Source organism: Zingiber officinale, chromosome 1A (assembly GCF_018446385.1).
Source record: "Zingiber officinale cultivar Zhangliang chromosome 1A, Zo_v1.1, whole genome shotgun sequence".
In the NCBI taxonomy this organism is placed as follows: Eukaryota; Viridiplantae; Streptophyta; class Magnoliopsida; order Zingiberales; family Zingiberaceae; genus Zingiber; species Zingiber officinale.
This window is the reverse complement of record NC_055987.1, coordinates 782,507-798,677: the sequence shown is the minus strand read 5'-3', so window position 1 is coordinate 798,677 and position 16,171 is coordinate 782,507. Positions and strand designations below refer to the sequence as shown.

At 35.2% G+C, this 16,171-nt stretch overlaps 2 protein-coding genes and 2 non-coding genes across 7 annotated transcripts; 2 read left to right on the top strand and 2 right to left on the bottom strand.

Annotated features, from left to right (window-relative positions):
- The first annotated feature begins 1,708 nt into the window (after positions 1–1,708).
- LOC122014692 (probable WRKY transcription factor 21) lies at positions 1,709–3,921 on the top strand. Of its 2 annotated transcripts, none has more exons than XM_042571057.1 (4): positions 1,709–1,858; positions 2,227–3,050; positions 3,142–3,267; positions 3,546–3,921. In XM_042571057.1, exons 2-4 carry the CDS (start codon positions 2,296–2,298, stop codon positions 3,688–3,690), a joined length of 1,026 nt encoding a protein of 341 aa, XP_042426991.1. In that variant the 5' UTR covers positions 1,709–1,858; positions 2,227–2,295; the 3' UTR covers positions 3,691–3,921. The 2 variants fall into 2 exon arrangements, with proteins under 2 accessions (XP_042426991.1, XP_042427000.1); XM_042571066.1 differs by having other exon boundaries at positions 1,744–1,858; positions 2,271–3,050.
- Positions 3,922–7,846: 3,925 nt separating this feature from the next.
- On the top strand, positions 7,847–16,098 carry LOC122014675 (protein WVD2-like 3). 3 transcript variants are annotated; one of them, XM_042571046.1, is made up of 8 exons: positions 7,864–8,003; positions 10,024–10,078; positions 12,508–12,880; positions 13,294–13,379; positions 13,457–13,556; positions 13,642–13,713; positions 14,948–15,058; positions 15,572–16,098. In XM_042571046.1, exons 3-8 carry the CDS (start codon positions 12,512–12,514, stop codon positions 15,764–15,766), a joined length of 933 nt encoding a protein of 310 aa, XP_042426980.1. In that variant the 5' UTR covers positions 7,864–8,003; positions 10,024–10,078; positions 12,508–12,511; the 3' UTR covers positions 15,767–16,098. The 3 variants fall into 3 exon arrangements, with proteins under 3 accessions (XP_042426972.1, XP_042426980.1, XP_042426963.1); XM_042571038.1 differs by lacking the exon at positions 10,024–10,078 and having other exon boundaries at positions 7,847–8,003; XM_042571029.1 differs by lacking the exon at positions 10,024–10,078 and having other exon boundaries at positions 7,873–8,082.
- Positions 8,525–8,597, bottom strand: TRNAA-AGC. Its single transcript has one exon. It is a non-coding gene; the product is annotated as a tRNA-Ala (tRNA).
- On the bottom strand, positions 9,165–9,237 carry TRNAA-AGC. The gene has a single exon. It is a non-coding gene; the product is annotated as a tRNA-Ala (tRNA).
- Positions 16,099–16,171: the final 73 nt, after the last annotated feature.

Genomic DNA, 16,171 nt, shown 5'->3' with positions numbered 1-16,171 from the left:
TGGGTCTGACGTGTTGATATATTGAAGTTGCTCTGGTTAGTGACAAGTACAATGTGATCAGTTCTTCAATAGAACTTACATGGCTCTATTCCACTGATTGTTTTCTCTCTGCAAGCATATCTGTATTTGATCATTCCAATTCTTCTATTCCATGAAGTAAATAATCAGTGTGGCAGTGATTAGCCATACAGATTCAAATATCCTCTTTTAATCCTTCATTTGGCTGATTTTTTTCTTAAGCAACAGATTTAGTCCAATTTTTCTTTTAATACAATACATAGAAATTATATAATGAACGCATGCACTCCCCTTGTGATGCTTTGCTAGTTGGTCATATTTCTCATTCATGAGCTGTACTCGTAGGCTTTTAAGAAGACCATTGAGCCGCATCTATAACATTCACAAGGTTTGATGATACCAGTTCAGATATTCAATATCCTGACATCTTATACAAATTTAGGTATCTTTCATGGCTATTTCTAAATTCTTCAATGCACAACCAGTGGAACAGAGAGTATGAGAGGCGCAATGGACCGTCTCGACCATCAAATTATGGCTCTCTAATTTCTTGTGTTTTCATTGTGCCATAGCTATCTTCAACTCAACTACCCTTCACTTGATGGTGAATACAAGTGGGCATCATGTTCCGGGGCCAGACAGTGAGCTCCATTATGACATCTCTACACAAAGTACTTGTTCAGTGGCTAACAAGGGGATCATCACAGCGGCTGCCACCGGAACCTCCGGCAAGGAGTAACTCATGGTGCTAGCCTACGGTTCAATGATGATCCTTAAGGGTGCTCCATTTTCTTCTACCATTTTGTTCATCCAATTCTTTTGCATTAACTTGTTTGTTTCTTAATGGTTCTTGCACTCCAATTTCATTTTCATAGAGTGACTCTTCCAATAATACATCACATCATAAAAGTCAATTATGAAAAAAATTCTTATTGGTAGCCATCCAAAGAAAATAACAGATTTTGAAAATAGAGAGAAAAATAAAAGAGATGTTGATGACTAATTTGACGTTGTTTGAATTTTCATAGATACATGATGTGAAAATTTAACCATTTTTAAAAATTAAAAAAAGAAAGTGGACTTTCTTGATCAGATAATTACACCAACATGAACATTTAATTTAATTACTTAAGCTATACTTAAAGTCTAATTGGGAAAATTACGGATCCAAGTTGAGACAAACAACAAAGTGAAGATTAAAAAAAAGTTAAATAAAACCTACGAATTAAAAATAATTAGGTTATTGTAAAGTCAAAGTCAATGATAATTAAAAAAACAATTAAAAGATTTTCATTAGATTTCGAATCATTTAATTACTTTGTAGGTGTACACAGGAGTCTATGAAATTAATAGAAATGTATCTGAATTTAATAGAGATTTCGAGAGATTAGAGTCTACATTTAGCTTAATCTAGTAACACACATCAATTAATTCTGTCTTTATTAAGCAAATAATTGTGATGACAGCTAAGGAATTTTCTTTTTTTTTTTAATAAACTTTTCGTATATTATTTATATACAATCCTAGACTAGACGAAATCACGTATTATATTGGAAATTCATTTAGATGCGATTATTTTTGAAAAAATATGTAAAAGATAGGGGTTGAAACGAAAAACATACGTTTGTTGAAATCGATCCCTTCGAATTCCAAATATAACAATTTAGTCCTCGTTTCGTGCTCCGGGTATTGAAGTCATAAATAGGAGGCGATGTGGGAAAATTTTCCAAGCTCTCTGCTCTGCTGTTGGTGTTTCCTGCACACCTCCCAATCCCATGGGCGCCATCGGAAGGCCACCACCAACTCGACACTAGGGTTCTTCCCGCCCCCCTTCTCCGAGGTCAGCTCTTTGATCCTGTTTCTTATCCTCATGTTTTCTTGCAGTGCTCAAATTGATGCCCTTTTTGAGGATTTTTCGACTTTTGTCGAGCTCAGTAGGAATATCCGTGTAGCAATCGCTTAAGTTATCTGCTTTCTGATGTTTTGAATCAAGTTCGGTGGCCAAAATATGATATTGATGATTGCTCTTTTTGCATGCCGAGGTAGGTTTTGAGTTCGACGTGCTTTTTTGTTTGAAAAAATTGGGGTACGGTTTTTGCTCCTTCGTTTTAGATCTCTTCTTATATAACTTAATCGTGGATCATTTTCTCACTATGTGTGTTTGTCGTCTAGAATGGATGAATTCTTAGATCTTTCTTATTTCTGCAGTTGGAACTTTTAATCCTCCGAACTGTCTGAAATGGGATTTTTAGGTTGATTTAGAGTTGTGGTTTTGAGATGGAGGAGGTGGAGAAAGCTAATAGAGCTGCAATCGAGAGCTGTCACAGAGTTCTTAGCCTCCTCTCCCAGCCTCAAAACAAGGCCCAGTCTGCAAACTTGTTGAGTGAGACAGGGGATGCTGTTACAAGATTCAAGAAAGTGGTTTCTTTGCTCACGAACAGTTCTGGCCATGGGAGAGTTAGGGTTGCCAACAAAGTCATATCTCCCTCCCATCATAAGCTCCTCTCAGGCAACCAACTGTTGTCAAAGATGGAGCAGAGTCCCAATCCACCCCAGCAACATCCAAGAACTATTTTAGAAGGGAAAGTTCAGCTTTTGGATTCAAGCGCTAAGACTCCTTTTCAACTATCTCAAAGGAGCCTATTTGAGAATCAACTTGGACCACATGCCTCCTCATCAAGTCAGTACCAGTTTCTTCAGCACCCACCGCAGAATGATCCAAGGTTTCAGCTTCACCACCAGATGAAGCTTCAGGCTGACATGTTTCGTAGGACTAATAGTGCAATTAATCTTAAATTTGAAAGTTCTAGTCACACACCCTCTGCGTCAGCTACAAGGTCCTTCTTGTCATCTCTAAGCATGGATGGGAGTGTGGCTAACTTGAATGGAAATTCATTCCATTTAATTGGTGGACCGTCTTCGTCTGACCCAGTGAATCTGCATCCTCCTCCAAAGCGGAGGTGTGTATGTAGAGCAGAGGATGCAAACGGAAAATGTGCCACAAGTGGCCGGTGTCATTGCTCAAAGAGAAGGCGAGTTCATGGATGTTATTTTTCATTCAGAGATGGAACTGTGATTCTTAGGATTGAATTCAATTGTTGCTAACAATATTTTTATCTTCAGGAAGCTTAGAGTTAAGAGAACCATCAAGGTGCCTGCTGTCAGTAATAAGCTTGCTGATATCCCACCGGATGACTATTCATGGAGGAAGTATGGACAAAAGCCAATCAAGGGATCTCCTCATCCTAGGTATGCTATCTCATCCCAATCTCCATTCGTATGCATAGCTAAAGATCAAGCACTCCAATTCAATAACCTTTCACTAAAACTTTACTATTTTGCATCTTTTATTAATTTGAAGAATCGATAATTTAGCTTACTTATCTCAAGTCTCTCTTCAATAATATTTTGCTATTGGAATCTGTAACCACGTTAAGAAATTTCTCTGCTTATGGTTTTACTTGTGATCAAACCGCTTATTCTTTTCAGTGAAGGTTTGCATAACCAATTCTGTAAAAACAATGCAGGGGATACTACAAATGCAGCAGCATGAGGGGTTGCCCTGCTAGGAAACACGTCGAAAGGTGCTTGGAAGACCCTTCAATGATGATCGTTACCTACGAAGGTGAGCACAACCACGCTCGGTTGCTCACCCAGTCCGCCCAAACATAGAGGCAATAAAGATTTTGTCATCATTAACACCCTCCAGCCGATCATCTTGTTCCTCATCTTTTTCCTTTAGTCATTGCAATCATCTCCTTAACCACTAGAGAATGAGCTTCTGCAACTTCCAGCATCTTTTTGCAACTCAAAAGGAGGGAAAACTACAAGGAATTCTCTTCCAACCCATGTACAAATGTTACTCGCTGTTCAGAAAATGGAGAGTGGTTTTATTGGAATCAATTCTCTCGTGTCTCCAGTCTTTTCTGTTGGAAATTCTCCGCATCTCTTTAATCAGAGTCTGAACCAAAAGAAGAATCACTGTCACGTAGCACAAGACTCTAAATGGGGAATGAAATGGACCGCTCGCATTCTACTTTGTTAGATAAAGTCCACTTGCCACTCTCTGTATCATTCATGCCATTGCTTGCCTTCATGTTGCCCACCAGATGGCTCCTCTCTGGTGACCAAAGATAAGGTTTGATGCCGAACCTTACGTTGTCCGGTGGTCCATGTCTCCATGATGAGATGCTTCTCTTGAAACTTCATTCGTGGAACATCTTCCAATGTTGCCCTGCCTAGAAATGAGATGCCACCTTCTCCTCATCTTCTCTGGGATTTAGTTCATACTGCCACCCTTCTTTTTGTTTTGTTAAATCTCAATTGGTGATGATTATGCTTTTTATGTAATGGTCGATTGCATCACCACTCGATGATATCACTTCTGAAGTGCTTCTAAAAGATTAGATAGAGGATTCCACTTCCTTTGCCACCATCACCAGAAACAAAACAAAACAAAAGTTAAGTCTGATGGAAATTTTGGCTACTTCCATCTCATAAAACTTCATTTTCTTAAACCATCTTTTCAATTTTGATTTGTGGTATCATAAGTGATGAAATCATCATGGCCTAGGGGAGAAAAGCAAAAGAGACAGCCATGATTCGACCATGATGGATCAAATGCTTGCTTACGGACTTCATCAGTTCCTAATGAGACTTTTCAATCAGCTGAGAATCAAAGAACAAATATGATTACTCTCGAGCCAGGTTCACAACCCTTTTGCCTTTTTTAGGGTTCAAGCAAGCTTGTTCCATCTCCCTTTTCTCTAATCTATTGACAAGTGGCCATTTCATTAATGATATCTTTGGTGAAGCAAATCGAATTACAAATCTCTGAAAACCCTATCCTACTTTATAGGTTCGAATATTTTACTTAGCATAGTCAATTATTTGATGTCTACTCACCAAGTCAAGTCCTAATGGGAAGAAAGAGTTAAATTTAGTTAGATTCTTCCACCAACTTGGTAGTTAAGTCTTCATGGGAAGAAAGAACAAAATTTAGTTTGATTCTTTCTTTCACAAACTTATGTTTGTATATATGTAACTTTGTCCATAATGCAAGCGATTCCAAGTTAATCGCTTGTAAAGACTAGAGTTAGGCCTCAAATTGTGCACTAAGAAAGAGATACTCAGTGGTGGAAGAACCATATTTCTGCTGCCAAAGATTCTCCTAGATCATGATATTAATGTGTTCTTTTATATTCAAAATATGAATTGAATGGTTTTGCAATATCCTAAAACTGTTGAAAGAATTAATAAAGTCAGGTCAATATTTTTTACATAAAATATTGTTCAAATGCAAATAAATCTAATTTAATGGCAAGAAACAAGGTGTCAAATCAATGGAGACTGGATCAAATCATCTCCCAAAGCTCCATAATCTAATGGGCTTATTTTGCTAACCGGCCAATTGGTTCCTCATATAACAATAAATATTGGATGATAACGTATTTAAAATCATCCAGTGCTTAACTAATTTGTTTTTTTTATTAAAGGCAAACAAGAAAGTGGATAATTATGAATTGATAAATCATGCATGCATCTATGACTCATGAAACTTTACATACGATAGAGTAATTTATTATGGGATATGTAATCCTAATTCTAATTATGCCAATCTAGTGCATATAGGCAAATATGATTGAGATCTCATGTCACAATCTAAGTTTAGGTGTTCATGTAAACAAGAGATGTTTACAAACATATCTTTCATGGAGTTTTTTTTTACCTTTAATTTGTGTGAATCAATCTAGATCATTATTTATTAATGGTCCCAACTTAAATGCATTTAATTTTTTGTTTAAAATCTAATAGCTTTGAAGTGGCTTTCATATATGGCTTTTTTAGCTAAATTTTCAATTTGCCAAACATGGTTTCATCATCATTATCATCTTAAATACTTCCTTGATTTGGCAATTAGCTTAACTCAATATTATAATACTTGGTTTGATTTCCATATAAAGTAGTGTTGGCACACTAAACTTATCATCACTTAACTCACCGAATTAAATTCACTTAATTATCATCTAAATTTTAGCTTAATTTAGACTAATTGAAAAGGTGTTATGTAGCAGCCTGTTCAACCTAATGACATCTTTTTTGATACATATGGACATAAACCTCTCACCAATAATTTCGTCCAATTAATTAATTCTAATAAAATTTATTTTTTTTTGGATGAAATTTAGAGAACTATGGTATTACTTGTTTTTCAAAAGAGTTCGGAAGTTCACATCAATATACGGAGGGACATTCTTAGGGAGGACATATGCCACTTTTTCTTGGTTGAGATCTTTGCCCTATCATATTAAATAAATAAATAAATTAGTTATATTCATGAGATAATTTATATAGTTTTTGCAACTAACATTATTTAAAATATACAAAATAGAATAAAATTATGGTAAATTAGAGAAAAATCTTTAATTACAATGTTAACTTTGCATGTAATCCTCATATACAAAAAAAAAAATTATTTTCTCTTTCTACATGTAACATTTTATTTGCTTTAACTCCCTCATGCAAATATCATTATCTAATTACCCCTAAGATTTTTTTAAGTAAAAAAGTCCAAAAATGAATATAATTCCTCTTAAATTCAGTACTTTAAATTAGAATCGAGTATATTTTCTATCAAAATTATCTCTCATATTTTTTAAGTACAAAAAGTCTAAAAATGAATATAATTTCTATTAAATTCAGTACTTTAAACTAGAATCAAGTATATTTTCTATCAAATTGAATATAACTTTTTTCCTATTTAATAAAATTTCTATTAAATTCAGTACCATTTAAAAAAAAATCTAGTATATTTTCTTTTCAGTTTAGTACCTATTAAAGTAAACTCTAGCATATTTTTTATCCAATTGAGGTGGAAAAAAAAGTCATACTCAATTTAATAGAAAATATATTAGATTCTAATCTAATATGCTGAATTTAAGAAGAATTATACTTATTTTTGAACTTTTTATACATAAAAATATTAAGAATAATTAGATAAATTAATATCTATTATATTTAATTAGAAAGTAAAAAAAATTTATCAGCAAAAATTATATACAAAATTTTATTTCTGATTACAACTGCATGTCAATTTTCCCATAAAATTACTTCTCCCTCACGTTGGTCTTACATTTTATCCTTTTTTATGTGAAAGTTTTAATTTATTTTCAACTAATCAATTGTTGTGGGATATATCAGAATAATTAAAAGAACTAATCATTTATTGTGGGCCCTCTTTCGCTTTGTGCCGGTCCCACATGCAGCGCAAGGGTGGGCCACGGATGGGTCGGAGATGAGAGGTGACCTTATATATATATATATATATATATATATATATATATATATATATATATATATATATATATATATATTTTGAAGAATACAGCGTTACGAGTAATATAACGGAAACTAAGGATTCCGGTTTCTGTCACGTTAGCCGTGTGTGGTGGCGTATCGGTCGTTACGTGTCGGTGGCCACTAAAAAAACAGTATATGAAAAAAAAAACTTAAATCTCCCTGTAACCTCAACGCCCATTTACTCGCTCCGCCACAGGTCAACAATGGTGCATATGGTACGACATCAATTAGAAGTGGGGTATTATTTCGAGTGTTTTTCCATAGGTGGACTAAGTATGTTTAAAAGTTGTTCGCGCGACGGGTTATCTGCCGCGGATTAATCAGGGTCCCGTCACCGACATCCGGTAGAGGTAATCTTACCGCTCACGAAACGACAAGCGGGACCCGCTTTACCTACGAAGGACTCGAACGCAGAGCGCGCGAAGGTTCCATCTAACGCCGTTATGTTACGGCATAATGCGCTGCTATATATGACGTAACAGGGAGCGCAACACCGTGACGCCGTAGAGAGGGCGAGAACCGAGCTCCCAAGCAGGAAGGAAGGCGAAGAGGCCGGCGGACCGCGGCGGTGGAGGAACAGGGGAAAGTGAGATCGCAAGGCTGTTTTTTGCCCTATATCTCGTTAGGTATTGGTGGCTGGCTTTCTTTGGAATCTATTGTTGGAACGATCGAATCGTAGTTTGTGATTGTTCTTGATGGGATGAGGTAGTCACATTTGGAACCTCTTTTATCTGTTGGAATTTTTGTGGTTTCATCCGGATTTCGAATTCTCGATGTTTCTATTGGCAGCTTAAGAATGCGCATTAGGATTTAGGATCGATTTTGAATTGAGTCTTGTTTCTTTGACCGATTGTTCTGAAGCAATAATTCTTGACTTCAATTTTTTTTTTTGTTTTTGGGTGTGTTTCTGGTGCATTTTGATTTGAATTTAAATGTGCGGAATAATATATTTCCGGTTCTTTCTACTTCTGTGGGTTTAGTGACATTTTGTCTACTTCGATAGAAAAAACAAGGGAAAACAAACTCTTTGGAGTTTGGGTGGTCTATTAAGAAAGCAAATCTAGGTTCGAGTAAAAATATTCTAGCAGATTCGTGTTTAAGATCTGTATGTTTAGCAAAAAAAAACTCGCAAAAATAATTTTTATTATGGAGATGCGGGGTATCGATCCCCGTACCTCTCGCATGCTAAGCGAGCGCTCTACCATCTGAGCTACATCCCCTTGTGATCTATACTTCGCTTGTAGTATTCTAGGTGTGTAAAGGATATTTAGCAATTTTTTCAGTTTAGAGATGCAGGTATTATCATATTTTGGTCTCTACTCTCTATCATTTGCTGGTTCTGTTAAGCTAGCATCTTCCAAAGGCCATTATCTTCATGCATGTTCCAGTGCATAATTACAATTGCTATCAGTATTTTTCTAGTTAAAAAAAAGTGACTAGATATACTAATTACTAAATTTGAAGTTATTCTTCGATCATATAGATCAGTGTTTCTGGTGCATTTTGAGTTGACTTTAAATGTGTGCAATAATATATTTCCGTTTCTTTCTAATTCTGTGGATTTAGTAGCATTTTGCCTACTTCGATAGAAAAACCAAGAAAAAAACTCCGAGTTTGGGTGGGCTATTAAGATGAGAAATGCTGACCTGATTTAGTTCGAGGTTAGAGTAAAAATATTCTAGCAGATTCTTGTTTAACTTTACATTTTTGATCCATTTCCTTTACACTGATCTATATATTTAGCAAAAAACTTCTCGGAAGGTGTAAAAACATTTTTTATTTTATTCTGGAGATGCGGGGTATCGATCCCCGTACCTCTCGCATGCTAAGCGAGCGCTCTACCATCTGAGCTACATCCCCTTGTGATCTATACTTCGCTCGTACTAATTTAGGTGTGCAAAACAATTTTAGCAATTTCCTACTCCTATTTTTCAGTTTGGAAATGCAGGTATTACTACCTCCGCATACCTCTCACATGCTAAGCGAGTCTGAGCTACATCCCCTCAAAAGTTTTATGTTTAGCCATAAATCTCTCCTCGGAATTTAGTTGGTTAATAAGATGAGAAATGTTGACGCTGGTCTAATTCTTGGCTGTGTGAAAAATTGTAGCAACTTCCTATCCAAACGTAGTGTTTTTATATGTTTTTTTTTACACTCTGAAAAACTCTTATCATCTAAGCTACATCCCCCTGATGTCCTGTGGATTACCTACTTAATCGGAAAAAACTAAAAATTGGCGCGCTCTTGAATAAATCAATGTATAATGTCATATTTCTTGCTGGTTATGTTAAACTGACTTGTTCTTGTATGATTAACATCATCTTCTAAGAATTTCAAGCTAATCGTACTATCATATTTTGGTCTCTACTCTGTATCACTTGCTGGTTCTGTTAAGCTAGCATCTTCCAAAGGGCATTATCTTCATGCATGTTCCAGTGCATAATTACAATTGCTATCAGTATTTTTCTAGTTAAAAAAAAGTAACTAGATATACTAATTACTAAATTTGAAGTTATTCTTCTATCATACAACTAGGCTCAGAAATTCTTTGTAGCATTTACTGATGTTTTTATTCAGTTCCTTTTCACTTTTCTTCCATCCTGATTAAGTGATGTTCTTTGCGCTCTCATGTGTGTCATTTGGTAGTGTGATTCTTGGTAGCCCCGTCTTTCAATGATAAAGAGAAGCACAGAATTTTATGGTAAATTTCATTCATAGCATTGATCCTTTTGCCTTAGTCTTAATATTGAATGACAGACAAAAAAAAATTAAGAAAAGTATGGTTACCACTTTGAGAAATGTTGGATGCATAGCACTATCTGTTTAAAATCCTGAGGACGTTCCCTAATATTGGTTAAGATAACTACTTGTTGAATTTTCTAATACTCAATTAACTCTCTTTTTTTATTGATAACCTATGATGAAATTTTGGCCTGTCTTCTTATGACGCCTGTATTGTTGTTTGCTACATTTTCCTTGGGTTTCTTGTTTTAACTTAATATTTTGTTTCTGTTTTTTCTGCTCCTTGTAATCTTGTTCTTCATGTTTGCAACACTTTTTAGTAGAGTTTGTACTGATTATTTGTGAAAGATATTTTCCAAAATAAAAAAGAGAAAAAATGGAGATTCAAGAAATCAATCCCCATACCTTTTAATTGCTAAGCAAGATATTATTCAACAGAGTTTCTACCAGTCTTGTTATGACATTTGTACTGTTGAGTAATATGTCTTCTATGACTTCCTATCATCCTATGTGCTCCCTAGTAGTCTTGTTCTTCATGTGTATAACAAAATTTTCAATGACTATTTATAAAAACCATTTTCTACCTAAATTTTTTTTCCAAAATTGGTGATGAAGGGTATGAATCCCTGTACTTCTTGCATGATAAGTTTGCATCCTACCATCTAAGTTGCATTCCCTTAATGACTACTTAAATGTCAATACAATTGGTAGTTATTTCATTTTTTAAAATTTTCTGGTAGTGTTGTCTTCTTGGGTTATTGACTTCTTTTAATAACATTTTCTCTTAAGAATTGAAGCTAATCTTACTATCGTGTCCTGTTCTACAGCACCTCTTTCTTGATTTCTAAATGTCTCAAAGACTTGGGTAGTAAAAAAAAGTAGTATGCTGTATTTCTGGGATTGAATTTGATATTCGAATAACCTCGTAATCGTAATCGTAAGAAAAGGTTTTTTAGCTATGGGTCTAGCAAAAGAAAAATCGAGATAGGTTCCTATAGGGTTGGATTCCCCCCTTTAAAATCGGACTTGAAGGTTTCCTTTCATCTGGCTCAAGTAGTTACCTCAAAAAAGGGAAGTGTTTCTTATTTTAATAGTTTGTCTGAAAAACCCTAGAGGAATTTAAGTTTAGCAATATTAGAAGTAATGAAACAATTGTTAAGATAGGAGAGGACGAGTTGCCTGGAACCGAGCGATTTAAATATTTAGGATCATTTTTACAAAATGATGGAGGGATTGAGAGAGATGTCTTACATAGAATACAAGCAGGATGGGTGAAATGGAGGGGAGCGTCGAGTGTTTTATGTGACCGTAAAGTACCTCTTAAACTTAAAGGTAAGTTCTATAAAACCGCAGTTAGACCTGCTATGTTATATGGAGGTGAATGTTGGGCTATGACTCGAGCACACGAGCAGAAGATGAGAGTTGCAGAGATGAGGATGTTAAGGTGGATGTGTGGACATACAAAGATGGACAAAATAAGAAATTAGAGCATTAGAGAGAAAGTCGGAGTTGCATCTATTGAGGGAAAACTCCGAGAGACACGTTTAAGATGGTATGGACATGTACTTAGACGACCAATAAATGCTCCAGTTAGGCGATGTGAAACTATGATAAATATGCATATCAAACGAGGAAGAGGAAGACCAAAAAAGACTTGGTTAGCAACAATAAAACAAGATAAAATATATTTAAATATAGATGATGATATAATAGGAGATAGAGCTCAATGGCGTAAAAGGATTCATACAGCCGACCCCACCTAGTGGGAAAAGGCTTGGTTGTTGTTGTTGTTGTCTGAAAAACCCTAGAAACAAGGAACTACTCCTTACTCAAGTTCCCACTAAGGACCAACAATTCATTCTTCTTTTTGTTACTTTCATTTGAAGAATTATTTATTATAAAATTGGATAAAATGAAGTTATTCTTGCTGCTAGAGGGTAAAACTGTCTGGTTTTCTTTATAGCATCTAATTATTTGTTGAGTCACACATTTTGTTTTCTCTTTCCATTTTGTATATATGATGTGATATCATGTGCATGAGTGATCTATTGATGATTTTAGGAACCCCTCTAGCAATGGAAAGTGATATTTGACAAAATTTTGTGCAGCAAACTATTAGTTCTACCCTTTATAATTTTTTCCATAAATATAATTGTTAAAATTCTTGAAGAAGTTCCCACATAGTGATTGAGATAGCTAGATGTTGAAATTCTAGTACTTAATTAGGTATGGCTTTAGTTTTTATGTTTCTTTTCCCAGCAGTTAATATGACAGTTTGCGCAAATCTTTCTCAATGCTTGTATTCTTTTTTACTTACATCTTTTATGCCTAGTTATTTAAGCTACATATATCCACGTTATATTTTCATTGTGTTGGTTCTTGTGGCAGGTTAATGGGTATGGAAATCATTAAAGTGGCTTCTGATAGAGAGTCAGATTATGCAGTTAGCATAATAGATGAGAATTCTCACGAGGAGCAGGAACAAGAACTATCTCAACTCAGTAAGCGGTGTTTGGATGATGACACAGTAGAAAATAAGCATATTATTCACAAGTCATCAAATCAAAGAAAGAAAGCTGCACCGAAGCCTGCTAATTCTAGAAATGTGCATTCTAACCACACTGTTCCTCATCCATTCGTTCTTGCAACTGAAAAGCGTGCTTCTGGTGGACATAACCCTGTTATTTCTTTAACTGTGAATGCGGACAAACATGATACCATAGATGATCATCAGTCAGCACACATCCCAAACTATTCTCAGGTGGCCTATCCCTCAGTATAAAAATTGTTAACTGTTCCATGATGTCATTTCTTAATCTTTCCTTGATAAAAACTAGAGCATCCGTATATTAAGCAGTTCATAGGATGTCATTAGGTTTCATACTTTAGCTTCTCCTGTACATTCTCACCATCCACTTCTGATCCTAGTAACAAGTTGCTCGTTGGTATATCTAGTGATGATGCACAACAAAAACTTCATGAGCAAAGGAAGGAATTTTTCACCATTATCATTGCATACAACATAGCAACATATCAAGAAGAATACAAGTTTTGAACTCAAATTTTGATATGGCTTCTATGCTTGGCATTTAAAGTTCTGTTGGAAAAGTATTTAGGAAATCTGAATAATGATCAGTTGCAAAATTATTCCTGTTGGGTTGTAATGCATTGCAGAGGAACTCCCTTTTCACATCCAGGAAGCCGTTGCAACTTCACAATGCAATCCAAGCTGATGCTGAAGATTCTCACTCTGTTGCTTCGTATCCTTTACTCATCATTGTATCTTACCTCTACTCTGTTTATACAGTGTATTGAGTTCTCCTGAACTATATCACAGAGCTACACCATCTGTAAGAAATTTGAGAAGCAACCCTAAAACTACTGCAGCAACTGCCCCTACTTTCAGATGCAGTGAGCGTGCAGACAAGAGAAGGGAGGTACTATCTCTATGTACTAGATTTAATTTCACTGTTCTCATTTTAACGAGCTTATTTTTAATCGTTTGACTTCTGATTTCTTCAGTTCTATTCTAAGTTGGAACAGAAACACCTAGCTTTGGAGGAAGAAAAAAATCAGTCTGAAGCTAGGAAAAGGGTATGTTTTCTTTTGTTAATATTCTGCCAATGCCACGCTGATGTGGACAATGGAAAAATTTTATTATCATAATGTTAGTATTTCAATTCTTCACATTGACCTTGCAATTATGAGACACTACATATAGCATATATATTATTAGTACATGTGCTAAATGGTTAGTTCAATCCCATGAAATTTTCACATCATGGTAGACACTATGCATGTATGAGGAATTTCATAAAACATAGTTATCTGAAACATAGTTTATATGAAAATTAAACTGTTGAATTGGATTCAACACTTAATTATATTGCATCAACCAAATAGAAGTAAACTCTTCGTGGAGATTATAATATTCTTAGCAAATCTCCTGTCAGTAATTTCTTCCCATCATACGCTTTTATCAGATTGACACTGACACTAAAACAAAATGGCCATCAGATCTTCACAGTAAGGGTCATGGTTATTTTTTCTTTCTGAAAGATTTCATGAAGGGTACAGTGTTGTTTTTTAACTCACATATTGGCAAAAGAATAACATCTGTCTTCTGTTTTTTTGGAGCAAATATTATTTCTTCTTTGATTGGCCTTGAGCAACTAGTGAATACTTTATGCTAATCCTTTTATGTAAGAGCGATAGCTGCTGCCTCACATATTTTTACGTTATTAAAAACCTATGTTGCATTGATCTGATGATTATAAGCATATTGTCAGTCACAAATGTGCATAATCACATTTAAGTTGGTATCCTGGTTGCATATTTTGTGAACAGCTTGTTTGATTTTTCTCTGTGAGTTATATGCAATTTAAGAAAGAAAATATGTAATTCTACGTGCTCATTGCTTTATTAAATTTCCTTCATTTAGAGTACACGTTGAAGCATAATATATTTTATGGGTTGTACTCAGCTTCTGTTAGTGAGATTCTACAATATTGAAAATGTTCCGATCATTCTCTGGCCAATTTTAAAAGTTTACATCGCTGTAATCTATGGTTCAATTTCTAGAATAACTATTTTAGCATTCAGGATATGGTCAACACCTGTATGGGCTAAACAAAATACAACTTAATTCAAACAATTTTAAATAAAAGAACGGAAGGCTGATAGAGAAGTTGCTTTCGAACAAACTTTGACGGGTTACATTTCCCAACAGTTCGCAAGTACGATTTACATTTCTTGATTTGAACTAAAGCACTTTTAGAGGAATTTTGATTGTGAATGCATGGTTAATCTTAACTGTCTAATTCATCAGGAAGAGCACGAGGCTGCTCTGAAAGAGTTGAGGAAGAGTTTGACATTCAAAGCACAGCCTATTCCTAGTTTCTACCATGATGGCCCTCCTCCAAAGGCCGAGTTAAAGAAGGTAATGCCTTGGAGCTTTGCATTTAATGCCCTTGTAATCCAACATTCAAGCAAATTAAAGATAGAAAAAGTAAATAGATTGTCATTTTACTAGTGGATGGAGTTCCACAGAGTCCGATGCAAAGTTCATTACCAAAATTCAACTCATCAGATCAAAAATTCCATCTTAAATAATGCTTAGCTATTTCATGATGGGATGTGTCATAGGATTATGATGCTTAGCTATTTCACACCTTGGTTACTTGATTAACTAATGAAAGGTTCATGTTTGACGTGTATGTCTTGCATTATCCCGCATCAAAAATCCCAAAATAAGCCTTCCACTTACATCATGAAGCATGTCTTGGCTTCTAATATTTTCCCGTATTCTGCTGCCTGGTTTGTGATTCCACTCTTCTATTTTTTACTTTGAGTTTTTAGCCATTTCTACCACTTTCATCTCTTACATTTCTGTGATTGCAATGTTTCTTGTAAGTATGATCTCATCAAGTTAGGCCATTTTCTTTGTACAAAGGTACCTCCTACTCGAGCGAAATCACCCAAACTCACTCGAAGAAAGAGCCACAATGATGTCACCCCTACAGAACGACACCACTGTCTTGAAGCCATGAAGAAGAATGTGAAAGAGAGAGAAAGCATCAAATCTAGGCGCACAACCATCGGCAACAGATCAGAGCACAGCTGCAGTCATGTTGCAGATGGGAAGTGAGTTTGGCACTTTAATTTACCTCAAAAAGATGACTTCACAACTGTCTCAGACTTTAATTTACGCCGTGTGTCGAAGCTTGTGATGCATGTGGAGACTTTTAGATCAGATGGTGTGTGTGATGTTTGACGCTACAAATTGTGTTATTTATATACATGCGTATAAGAACATGAAACATGCTTACTATTTATTATTTATTTCCAAGGGGAAGAGAGGTGAGTGTATTTATTTGTGCGAAAGAGCTGCATGACTGTTTGTTATTGTTTGGTTTGATGTAATTTATGTAAAAAACATTTCTTGAGATTTCAGTAGTGCCATTTGATTGGCAGGAATAATGTCCTATCTGACTCAAATGTCTTTCTCAACTAGTGCAAAACTTAATTTATGGGCATTAAAACGATTAAAACT

Excerpts from the sequence above, each read along its gene's own strand:
- LOC122014692 (XM_042571057.1), top strand. The coding sequence starts at position 2,296 with ATGGAGGAGGTGGAGAAAGCTAATAGAGCTGCAATCGAGAGCTGTCAC. Across the intron at positions 3,051-3,141 it reads TGTCATTGCTCAAAGAGAAG|GAAGCTTAGAGTTAAGAGAA; the intron begins GCGAGTTCATGG and ends TTTTATCTTCAG. Across the intron at positions 3,268-3,545 it reads AAGGGATCTCCTCATCCTAG|GGGATACTACAAATGCAGCA; the intron begins GTATGCTATCTC and ends AAAACAATGCAG.
- LOC122014675 (XM_042571029.1), top strand. Across the intron at positions 13,557-13,641 it reads GTGCAGACAAGAGAAGGGAG|TTCTATTCTAAGTTGGAACA; the intron begins GTACTATCTCTA and ends TGATTTCTTCAG. Across the intron at positions 15,059-15,571 it reads CAAAGGCCGAGTTAAAGAAG|GTACCTCCTACTCGAGCGAA; the intron begins GTAATGCCTTGG and ends CTTTGTACAAAG.